The sequence below is a fragment of the Myotis davidii genome, unplaced genomic scaffold (assembly GCF_000327345.1).
Source record: "Myotis davidii unplaced genomic scaffold, ASM32734v1 scaffold732, whole genome shotgun sequence".
NCBI classification, from domain to species: Eukaryota; Metazoa; Chordata; class Mammalia; order Chiroptera; family Vespertilionidae; genus Myotis; species Myotis davidii.
The window spans coordinates 1,055,424-1,067,413 of record NW_006284349.1 but is presented as its reverse complement, the minus strand read 5'-3'; the positions used below and the strand labels follow the sequence as shown (position 1 = coordinate 1,067,413).

Genomic DNA, 11,990 nt, shown 5'->3' with positions numbered 1-11,990 from the left:
ACGATCAGGGGGCAGATGCTCAATGCAGGAGCTGCTCCTTGGTGGTCAGTTTGCTTCCACGGGGGGAGCGCTACTCAGCCACAAGCCAGCTCATGGCTGGGGAGCGGACCTAAACCATTAGTCAGACATCCCCCGAAGGTTCCCGGGCTGCCAAAGGGATGTCTGACTGCCAGCTTAGGCCTGATCCCCCTGGGGAGTGGGCCTAAGCCAGCAGGTGGACATCCCCCGAGGGGTCCCAGACTGCGAGAGGGCACAGGCCAGGCTGAGGGACCCCCCTGAGTGCACCAGGCCTCTAGTACAAATACATCAGTATTTACAATAAATGGAAATGAATTAAATATTCCAGATAAGAACACTGGCCTGATTTTTGAAAACTCAGCTATACATAATGAGCACTAGAGAACATCTAAAACCTAAGAATATAAGAGAATGGAAAAAGGTATTACACACACACAAGCACACATTTGTGTATATATGTGTGTTTATGCACACTTGTATGTGATATATGTATATAGATGTATGTCTATGTCATACAAAATAGACTTTGAGGCAAAATGAATTATGTGACCTATTACATAGTGATAAAGAGTTGAATTTATCAGAAAGATGTAATAATTCTTAATGTATACCCAATAATCCAGCTTTAAACCACATAAAGCAAAAATTGCTATAACTACATGGTCAAACAGGACAACCTGCCATCCTAGTCATAGATTTCAACTCAGTAATTTTTTGGATTAAACATAAAAAATCAATAAGAATAAAGATCTGAATAGCATAGTTAATAAAACCAGTCTAGGCCATAAAACCAGTCTCAAATAATTTCAAACATATATATAGATTACAGTCTCTGAACACAATTCAATGCACAAAAGTAAAAAAAAAAAAAAACACCAAAAACCTGCATATGTTTGACAATTATAAAACATAGTTCTAAAATAACTGAGTAAAAAATTAATGTAAATTTAAATATATTTAGAACTAAGCAGTAACAAAAATTTCACATATTGAAACTTGTGGTTTAAAGCTAATAGAGTACATAGCAGGAAATTTTTAGTCTTAAATGCTTATGTCAGAAAAGAAGGCAAAAAAATTAATGGACTAAACATCCAACTTAAAAGATTAAGCAGGAAAACCAAATAAAAGAACAAACTCAAAGAAAATGGAAGAAAAAATAATAAAAATAGGAAGAGAAATTCATAAAAGAGAAAGCAAACATATAGTTGAGAAGATAAAAAAGCTTCTGGTTCTTTGAAAAGATCAATGGTACAACAAATTTCTGGGAAGACTGTTCAGGGGAGAAAAGAAGATGCATTAAACAACATCAGAAATAAAAAGACTTAACCACAGATGCTGTGTGCAATAAATAAACAAACCATCACGAGCAACTTTATGCCAATAAAATTGAAAATTGATATAAAATGGACAAATCCTTAAAATATGTATTATGCATTATACCTAGCTTAATAAAATAAGTAGAAAACCTGAACATCTCATAATCATTTCTTTTTTTATATTTTTTTTATTGATTTCAGAGAGGAAGGGAGAGGGAGAGAGAGCTAGAAACATCAATGATGAGAGAGAATCATGGATCAGCTGCCTCCTGCACAACCCCTACAGGGGATCGAGCCCACAGCTCTGGCATGTGCCCTTGACCGGAAACCCAGGATCTTTCAGTCCGCAGGCTGATGCTCTAACCACTGAGCCAAACCAGCTAGGGCTTGATAATCATTTCTAAGAAGTATCAGAAGTCTTTCCATAGAAAAAAAGACCAGCCCAAGGTGGTTTTACAAGTGAATTTTACCAAAAAAAAATTATTCTAGAAACAAATAATTCCAATCTTACATAAATGATGTCAAAACAGAAAAAAGAACAACTCCAACTCACCTTGCCAAAACTTGACAAGGTTATAGTGAAAAAGGAAAATACACGCTATTTCACACATGAACACAAATGTAAATTTCTTTTAAAAAGTAGTAAACTGGTAACATAAAAAAGCTAAAAGATCCTGACCAGCTCGGGCTTATTCCAAGAATGTAAGTTAATTTAACATTTTAAAATATCAATTAATACAATATTCACAGATTAAAGGAGCAAAAACTATATAACTAACTCAAAAATATAGAAAAAACACTTGATACATTTGATATTAATTCATGATTTAAAAAAACTTTTAGCAAACCAGGAGAAAGGAAAATCCTTAACCTCTGAAATAGAGGTTTAAATAGAAGAGCATGGAAATCGTTTTCAGGTGGCTAGGAATAAATCTAATTAAAAATTGAGCAAAATCTTTATGAAGAAAACTTCATTTAAAAAGCATTTTTTATAAGACACTGGGGAATAGGGGAGGCTAGGGAACTGTCTGGGGGCGGGGGAAATGGACACATATGTAATACCCTTTGTAATAAAAATAAATAAATAAAAAATAAAAAAAGCATTTTTTAAAGTCCTACATAATTAGAGCTCTAATGACCATGGATTAGAAGACCCACTGTCATAGAGAACTCTCCCCAGTGTGAGCTATTAGATTTGAAGTAATTCCAATAAAAAAAAAATCTCAACAAAATTTTTTTTGTGTTACTTGAGAAACTCAAAGGCCTGAGGATAGCAAGATACAGGATAGACCTACCTCAGGTATAATGATGAAAGAATGGTCATCACACAGAGAAGGGCGCAATGACTAATGAACATGTAAGAAAAGATGGCATTGTGGAGCAACAGGGAAGGGAACCTTTTCAATACAGGATGCTGGGAGAATTGGGGATCCATATGGGAAAAATTACATCAGATCCCTCACATCATCCTAAATAATAAAAGCCTAATATGCTAAATGTCCGGTCATCTGGTCGGCCATTCAACCAATCAAAGTGTAATATGCTAATGATAGGCTAAGGCTGCTCAACTGCTCGCTATGACGTGCACTGACCACTAGGGGGCAGATGCTTTGACCAATAGGTTAGCTTATTGCTGGGGTCTGGCCAATTGGGACTGAGTGAGACGGGTCGGACACGCCCTGGGACCCTCCCATTGTCCCTCCCCGGCCCCAATTGTGTACCAGTGGGGTCCCTGCAATCCGGGCTGAGGGACCCCCTGCCCTCAAGTGCACGAAATTCATGCACCGGGCCTCTAGTACATACATAAAACAACCAATTCCAGATGAACTCCCAGCTTTAAGTGTGAAAAAGAATGAGAGAGCTCCCAGAAGATAACTTGGGAGACTACCTTCATGGTCCTGGAGGAGGCCAAGGTTTTAACTCGTCACAGGAGTACTATCCTTGGATATGATTGGTAGATTCAACTACTTTAAAATCGGTAACTTCTGTTCATCAAAAGACATCAGTGAGAGAAAGCAAAGACAAGCACAGCTTGGAAGATTTTTGCAACACATATAACCAATGAAAGCACTTGTAATCATAATATATAAAGAAATCTTACAAATTAGTATGAAAAAGAACCCAATCAGAAAAGACTTCTTGTGCTTCACAAAAGAGAGAAGCGAAATGACCAATAAACAAACAAACAGAAAGGTGTTCAATTTCACTAATTATGAAGGACAGGCAACTTAAACTCACACTGTGATGCCATTAACCAACAACCGCCAAAAATAAGTCTGACAACACCCAGTATGGGTGTAAGGAGCCACATGGGTCCCCAGGCACTGCTGGTGGGAGTGCACAACGACACAACTGCTTTGGAAAACAGTTTGGAATGATGTGGTGAAATGGAAGATACACATAGTCTATAGCCCAACAATTTCACTCCAAGGTGGGTGTACAGCTAAAGCAATGCTCGCACACGTGCACAGGGAGCCTGTGCGGGAATGTTTACAGCAGCCTTGTTCATAATAGCTGAAAACCACCCACACACCACTTACAGGAGGCTGGAAAGACAAGTCTCGGTGAGCTTCTACAATAGGTGCTGTTCACAGTATAAATGAGTAAATTGCTGCTGTGTGCAATATGGATGAACTGCAGGGACGTAATGTTAAGCAATAAAAGCAAGTACTTTAAGGATATATTCAGTATGATTCCATTACAATTTTTTTTAAAACATGCAAAATTAGAAATTTCCGTTATTTAGGAGTAAAGCATATATGCCATAGAACCACAAGATAGTGTTCAGTGCAGAATTCAGAACGGTGGCTAACCTGTGAGGTAAGAGGTAAGGCTAGGACAGAGGGGTATACAGCAAATTAAAATCAATATTAATGTTTTTTTCTTAAATGAAGAGGGGATATACATACATATATCAGTTGTATTATTGCTTTAAATATATTTACTAAGTAGTCTTTTTGCTTCTACTTACTATTTAATATCCATTTTAAAAGATTCTAAAATATCGTATTTGAAAACACTGTTATCAGTAATAGAAAGAGGAATTCCTACGAATTATTGAGTGACTACCATGTAGTGATTACAATTAAGGAAGGCACTGCTTGCAGTGCCTTAAGTGCACTGGCGAAGGCAGCTCGATGCCCTGAGAGTTCTGGCCTCTCTGGTGTCCATCCTCACTGCCACTGGACATGATAGAGGTTGGTGTTTAAGGACCTGGGGTAAGCTTAACAGGGACCAAAACGTTCTGCCATCCTCAGGCTAAGAGGCTGGCTAAGCTGCTTTCCGTTCAACAGCTGAACAGTGGGAAAGGGGCTCACCTCCATCCGGCAGGTGCTGAGCACACACCCACTACGCCTCAGCCTGTGGGAGGCATGGCTGGGGGGACCCACCACACAGGGCATCCCGCTCCGAGACCCACAGCCCGCTGGAGACACGGCTGACAAACACGCGGGTCACACCGCATGACAGGTGCCCGCAGGATCTTGTGTAGGCTGCTGCTGAAATGTTTTACCCAGGCTGGGAACAGACCATGGGATCGACTGACTACATCTGGCCCAACTTTTAATAAAGTCTTCTCGGGGAGAAGTCTCTCATCACAGAGGAAGAAATACAAATATTTAAAAAGCAAACAAGTCGTGGCTGCTCCCGGACCTGCTGACATATGCCTTGCTTTTTGTGAGCTCACGGCCTAACATTAAAATAACAGGCTTGCATTCCTCAAATGTCTCTACTGCCGTTCTCCCGTACACTGCCTGAAAGGCTGTCGGCTGCTGTCACTTGCAGGCACTGCCGTATTAGCCGCCACTGTTTACTGCTTGCTGTGTGGGTGGCTGTGGGTCTAATAAGCCCTCCCCGGGAAGGTCCCCCAGGCATCTCTGCCGGAGCCTACAGCGAGTCTCAGCTCTAATGAAGGCGGGAAGGTGGCTTTATAAATATGGATGAGAGAAGCGGAATTTAATTGCATTGGGCTGTACTTTACCGACGGGTAAAGGACGGGAGACTTTTTCAAGTGCTTTCACCACTTTACGGTGCCATGGGCTAACCAGCTTCGGCTAAAATCCGAGATGTATTCGGTATGCAGAAGAGCAAGCCTGAGATCTGCAAGCAGTAAACACTGCGGCAAAGCCCTTTATTCGCTCTGCATAAATAGCTGAACCTACAAAGGAAATCTCTAGTCAGAGGTTTCCTGGTTATAATGAGAATTTTCTGGATGGGGAGAAGAGAGTGCTCTTTTCACTAGGAGACAAAGAAATGTTTGTAATGGAAATGTGTGCACCGGTTTTCCAAGGGGAGCTGCTGAAACTCTCTGATTAAAAACACAGTGAGGTGATGAGGCAGAGAAACCAAGCCAAAGGCGATGCACTTAAAATGTGGGTCTGCACTGATTTCTGAAGGTGGAGAGAGCCAGCCCGGCCACCAGCTTCCATCCCCATTGCCCCTGCCCCTGCCCCTGCCCCTGCCCCTTAGACAGTTAGAACCTGCCAGGCGCAGGGCTGTTGCCTGTCTCTGGCCACTGCGTACCTGTTACTAAGCTACTCCCTGAGGAAAAACTAGGAGCCCAGGACCCCAAAGACAAAGTCCTGCTCAGCAAAGACTCGGCGACAGGCCTGGGTTCGGGGGGATTCTACGGAAACATGACGATAAGTAGACCATTCAAGCATCTAGCAGTCTACAACGACAGTTCTTAGGTGAGGTACAAATATTGACTGATTTGAGGAATTCTGTTTCCTAGAGAATAAAGCCAAGGCAGAAAGAGGTCAGCTATCTCGTTTGAAGTTGCTGAAATATAACCATCATCTGACACCTTGGAAGGGAGACCCTGGAATTAACGCAGGACAAACAAGCCCTGAAGCTGTATTTTCCCGCATTCCAGTCACTGGAGTTCGTCTAATACAATGTTTGCCGTATCCAGGTGTGCCTACCAGTATTTACTTAACATTTTTATTGAAAGTGACTTTAAAGCAACTCATTGAAAAAATTTCTTAGTCTCCCTCCGAGCGACCATTTCCATACAATCACACTTTGATATGCAGTTATATTTTTCTAATGTACATTTAGGAATGCATAGCTATTAAAATAAAAATGTTCGTCCACAGCCCATCTAACATCCTCTCCTGTGCCCAAGGGTACATGATAGAAAAACAGACCACGTATTTTAACTTAACGAGGACGACCTAACAGACTACTGCTGACCCTTGAACAATACGGTTTGTACTGCGTGGGTCCACTTACATGTGGATTTTTTTCAATAAATACTGTAAATGTATTTTATCTTAAGATTTTTAAAATAACATTCTCTTTTCTGTAGCTTACTTTACTGTAGAGTGAAGTAACAGAATACATGTCACATAGAAAATGTGCTAACCCACTGTGTATGTTTAGTGGTAAGGCTTCCATCAGCAGTAGGTCGTCAAGCTCCTGGGGCGTTAGAAGTTCTCCCCAGATCCTCCACCTTGCGGGGGTCGGCACCCCTAGCCCTTGCATCAAGGGTCAACAGTATATGTGTTTCTAAATATCATGGGAAGAAAGAGTAAAAGGGGTTTTGTACTATTTACTCTCAGGGTGCCCATGAAGAAGTCAGATTTCAGAGAAGGACGTTGGGAAGAAGTACATGTAGTAGCTTTCGCATAAGGAAAACGCCAGCCCAGGGTCACTCACAGGAAGTTCTCCGGGTACTCGCTCAGGGCCATGTCCACGATGCTCAGTGCGTCGTGGGAGTGCTTCTGGGCCGACAGCAGGAGGGCGAGCAGGTGCAGGGAGTTGACATCATCGCCTTGAAGCTGAAGAGCCTGGCGGACATACCCCAGAGCCTCCGGGATCTGGTTTAGAACAAAACCAACAAGAATTTTTAAACACACGCGCGCGCGCGCACACACACACACACACACACACACACACATACGAAGCCATCTTTATGAAAGCACCGGGATATTAGCCACAAACACGAAAACAAGACCCTCTCTTCAAGCAATAGTCTAATCATCAAAGTAATACTGTTTCTCTGTGTAACTGCCAATACCCCTAAGTAAACACTTTCTCTTTTTCTGCAAAACTGATCTACTTTGAATTATGCTCAAGATAATTTTACTACATGGAGGCACATAGCAATTGCCAGAGGTTTTTAGTGGAAGTTAACAGCCTTAACTGAACTGTTCTCACTTTTTAAAGTATTACTGAAATAAAAGTGCTTAGTAAGTCACGAACTTTAGAACAGCTTTCTAAATGACCAGACGCCCATGATTCCTGCCAAGTCCCTTTGCCCTGGTTCTCCATCAGGGAAATACACACACACACACACACACACACACACACACACACACACACACACACACACGCCCCACACCTTCCCAAATCACAACCCAAATACCCTGATCCAAGAAACAAATGGCAGTGCCACGTTCAATGCCACATTCAAACTCAAGTGGGACTGGACACAGCCTTAACCTTAAAATGCAATAGCTGTTCAAGACTTTCTTCAAAATCGTCCAAGCACGATGGTTGATAAAATGCACAGATGAGGACTGAACACCCTAGATTCCATGGAGGTTTAGCAGTCTCTGGGGAGAATGACAACCTGAAGCTTTCTCCACAGCCGGCCTGGGACCCCTCCGGTCTCCCCTCCCAACGTCAGTCCCCTAGCTGGGCCCCTCTCAGCTCTCCTGCTTCTTCTCAAACCCTCAGAAACCTTACTCCTTCGTAGGAAGCCACAACTTTGCTTTTTCCCAAATCGGTTAGTTTCCCTCTGCAACTTCATTTTGATGAATGTGATTATAAATGTTGGCTACGGAGGCTTCCTGCTTTGAGCCACAGAGTCATGTCTAACACAGCTGGAAGGGAGACCATCTGCCCAACCCATCGTTTACGGGAGGAAGCTGAGTCCAGGGGTGAAACGACTTGAGCAAGATCACCCAGCTGTTGAACTTCTGGGACAAGAGTGGCATCTAGATCTTCTGATTCCTCTCCCACCCTCTCCCCCTGCTCAAAGCCACTGGCTCTACAGATAACAGGCCACAAGCCCCTACCCACGGTCAGAAGGAAGTTCAGCCGCTGGGGCCTGGGGTTGTCATGCTGTGTGCTCACAAAGGCTCTGTGACCTTGTCCATCCCCCGGTGAGAACTGGGGTGTGAACAGCGCCCAGCCTGCACTGTGGGGAGGGTGGAAAGGCAGGTGTCAATGTGCAGTCTGACCAAAGCAGCCAGGGACGAACTGACAGGGTTCACAATGGCATCCTGCAGGGACAGCTGACTTGAAGGAATGCAAGGCTGGCTCCTTCATTCAGCGAGTGCTCCCGAGTGCCTGCCACCTGCCAGGCAGCATTCCAGCTGCCGGGTCAAAGCGGTGACGATGACAGCCATGGCTCCTGCCCGCGTGGAACCTCCCCTCAGGTGGGAAAGACACCAAACAGGAGAGCTGAGCCAGAGGAAGGGGCCGTGCAGGCTGCGGCAGGCAGGAGGCTTCACGAGGGAGGGAGAGAAGGTCCTGTGGGGGAGAGGGGCCAGGTGGCCATCACGAGCCTGCAGCTGTGAGCCACCCCACGCCAGGTGCGAGGACTTTGGTTTCCTTAGTCCCCAGGTCGCCAAAGGGAGCCGCCTCTCCGGGAAGTCAGATGCGTGCCTGCAGCCGGGCCTGCCAGGAGAATGGCACGTCTGGGGAGCTGACCTTTCGTTTACCCTCCAGTCAGCGCTCCGGAATGTGCTGGGGTTACCACCAGTGTCTTGCACCTGGTGGGCAGGCGGGCATGCGGCCAGAGCCTCCAGAACAGCTGGGAGGGGACAGGAAGGGACGAGAAGGCACAGGCGGCTTCTGGAGACTGCAACAGGGAGGGTGAAGGCCAGCGAGGCTGTCCCTCCACCGAGGACACTGCTGACGCTCCTGCTCCAGGAGTCACCGCGCGTAATGTTCAGACCTCCACATATTTGAAAGGAACTGGTTGGTGCTTCTGTCTAGGCCTGCTGGCATCGCCAATCCCTGATACCTACCTTATGGCAACCGGGCCCCACCCCAATCTCCACCCTGCTGAGAGCTCAGCATGGACTCTGCTGGCAAGTCACAGGGGCTCTTCAATGACCCCTGGGTTTAAGGTGTCTGCCACGTGCTGTGTCCATGCTGCCATCGACCCCGGGCTGGGCCCTCCAGGTCTATGGACTAAAACTCCTAAAGCAGAGCCTGGCCTGTGTCTATAGAGCTGATGCTCAAACTGACCAGAGCACCCGGGTCTTCGCTGTGTGGAGGAGGGCCCCTGGTCCAGGTCGGCCTTGGGTGGAGGACCAGCTACTAACTCAAGCTGAGGCGCTGGAGGAACTGCATCAAGACAGAGCGTGCACCCAGGTTAGGAACATTCGAGAAACTGACCTGTCTGGAGATGGCGAGCTGCAGAGCGAGGTAGAAAGCGGCTTGGTGATCTGTAGGTGACAGACTGTGGGCCCTGGAAAAGCATTTACGGCTGTTAGTACCTGGGAGAGGCCATTCTACTTTCCCTATCCAACAAGTGGTCACATTTGCATTTTTATCACTTGCATTTTTATACCAAGACCCCGTATTTAACTAATGAATGTCTCACTTAAACAAAGGTTTACTAACAAATGTGCTGTCTTTCCCCTTTTCTGTGTAGAGGAAGGAGTGGCTGCTTTGTGTTCGGTCCGCCTCTGAAGCAGCAGCCGTGACCCTGGGCTCCGAGGAGCAGCCTGGAGGTGCAGAATCCGCAGCCCTGAGCTCTGACCACTCACCGTCACGCTGGGACACGGTGAGGCCATGGGTGTCCTGGACAAGCCATCCCTACTGTGTTTGGTTGCACTTTGGTTGAGTTTTGGCTTGGCCTTAACGCTATCTTCACCCAAATTTCTGGATTTCAGAGAAACCATACGGAAATCAAGACCCGGCTTTGCTGGGAAAATGAGGTTCCATTTTTGATGAACTAACTCTAGGAGAGAAGGAGGAGACTCAGTCTTCCAAAGCTACCAAGCCCCATGCAACTCTGACATGTGAAGCTAAACACTGGGCTTAGGGTTACTGACTGGCCTTTGACACCAGCTGGGAAGAGCTGTCCTGGACTCCTGTTTGCCAACGTGGTCATTCTTGCTCTTATGGGGGAGTCAATCATTTTTCACCACGAGCAACTCAACACGGGGCTGTATACGAGACATAACTCTCTGCTGGACAGCCTCGAGGGAAGAGAAAACCAACTTTACTTTCTTTAAAAGGCACGATGGAGCAGACTAATTAAAAAACGGTGGGGCCCAGATAACAAACAGCCTTTCATCCTGTTCTGTCAACATTCTGTGATTAAAGGAGGATCTTCTAGGGGCAGAAAACAAATTCAGGAGGAAAAAGAAAGCCATATCCCAGGCGAACACAGTAGGGATGGCTTCATGCAGTAAAAGGCCTTTTCATGGAACTGTCCATCTGCTGTGGGGAAAAAGACTAAAGTCTTCCAGGTGTTTGCCATCCAGAAAATACGCTGAGTCCAACAATTTGGGCCATTGTTTGGGCAAATGTGGCAGCTCCTGTGGGGCCTGGGGGGAGCAAGGGGAGCCTATGCTTTATCACCCACTCCCTGGAGCTGTGGCTAGGACTCTCCTCACCGTAGGGTAACAGGCTCAGGCTACTTGCCTGTGCTGCCCTTTTAAATCTCTTGCTCCCACCACTATGCTCTAGTTTTCATTATTTTACTAGAGGCCCGATGCATGAAATTCGTGCAAGAGTAGGCCTTCCTTCCCCCGGCTGATGGCACCGGCTTCCCTCTGGCACCTGGGACCCGGGCTTCCCTCACAGCCCCGGCTTCGTCCAGAAGGTTGTCCAATCTAATTAGGATATTAGGCTTTTATTTTTATAGATAAGTACTGGTCTTCCCATGAATTTGTACACAGCTACTGTTTTGAACACAAAACAGGCCACTATCGTTCCTATACACAGAAAAGGGAAAAAAGAATCTTTTTCTTTGATGTTCATGAAAAATGAGATCGGGATGTCATGGTTTCTGTTTCTCTCAATTATTCAGGGGAAGCTAATACAAAATGAGTTATGAAGAGACAGTGAATTATTCAGCATTCTTTATTTTATTTCACTTCTTTCCTAATGAATAAAAAGCCAGGTTTCTACACCCCTCAGCAAGAACCCCTTCAGAGCTATTATTTTCTCAGCCCAGGTTAGGGTTTTCAAAGGTGAAGTTACATCAGATCATGACTGCCTCCACCCGACACCACCCAGGCGAGGAGCTGGCCGTGGCCTGGTGGCTCTGGGTAAGGGGTGAGGACAGTTCTGACATGAGCCCCACCTTGGCCTCATCAGTGATTACGCGCTGTGAGCCACACGCTGTGACAAAAACAACCAGGCGGGCCAGGCATCTTGGCATTTCTGGGAAGATTGGGCAGCAGCTGAAGAACTGCAAACCTGGCTAATGATGGATATCCAACTGCCAATTTCTCACGAGGCACAACTTAAACATACACACTTTAAAAATCTTATTTTTATAATTTGGCTAATGAGTTACACTGACTACTTTAGCCCAGGGGAAAAAAGAAAAGAAAATAAGGGGAATGCTTAACAAAAGAAGAAAAAGTGCATGGTGTTGATCTCAGGACACACCCATAGCCAACCTGCTCGACAGACATCATCAGGCCATGCAGGTAAGAGGATGGACATTCGTGTTCCTGACAA

General features: G+C 45.3%; 1 protein-coding gene across 1 annotated transcript in view; it reads right to left on the bottom strand.

Annotated features, from left to right (window-relative positions):
* The window catches only part of TTC7B (tetratricopeptide repeat domain 7B), a gene marked incomplete at its 3' end in the record, with an annotated part of 200,850 nt that overhangs the window by 90,633 nt on the left and 98,227 nt on the right, over window positions 1-11,990 (bottom strand). The window contains exons 15-16 of the mRNA XM_015571299.1: window positions 9,687-9,759; window positions 6,993-7,153 (exon numbers count right to left, since the gene is read on the bottom strand). Of these exons, the coding sequence (XP_015426785.1) occupies window positions 6,993-7,153; window positions 9,687-9,759 (234 nt within the window). The remainder of the gene's footprint in view (window positions 1-6,992; window positions 7,154-9,686; window positions 9,760-11,990) is intronic.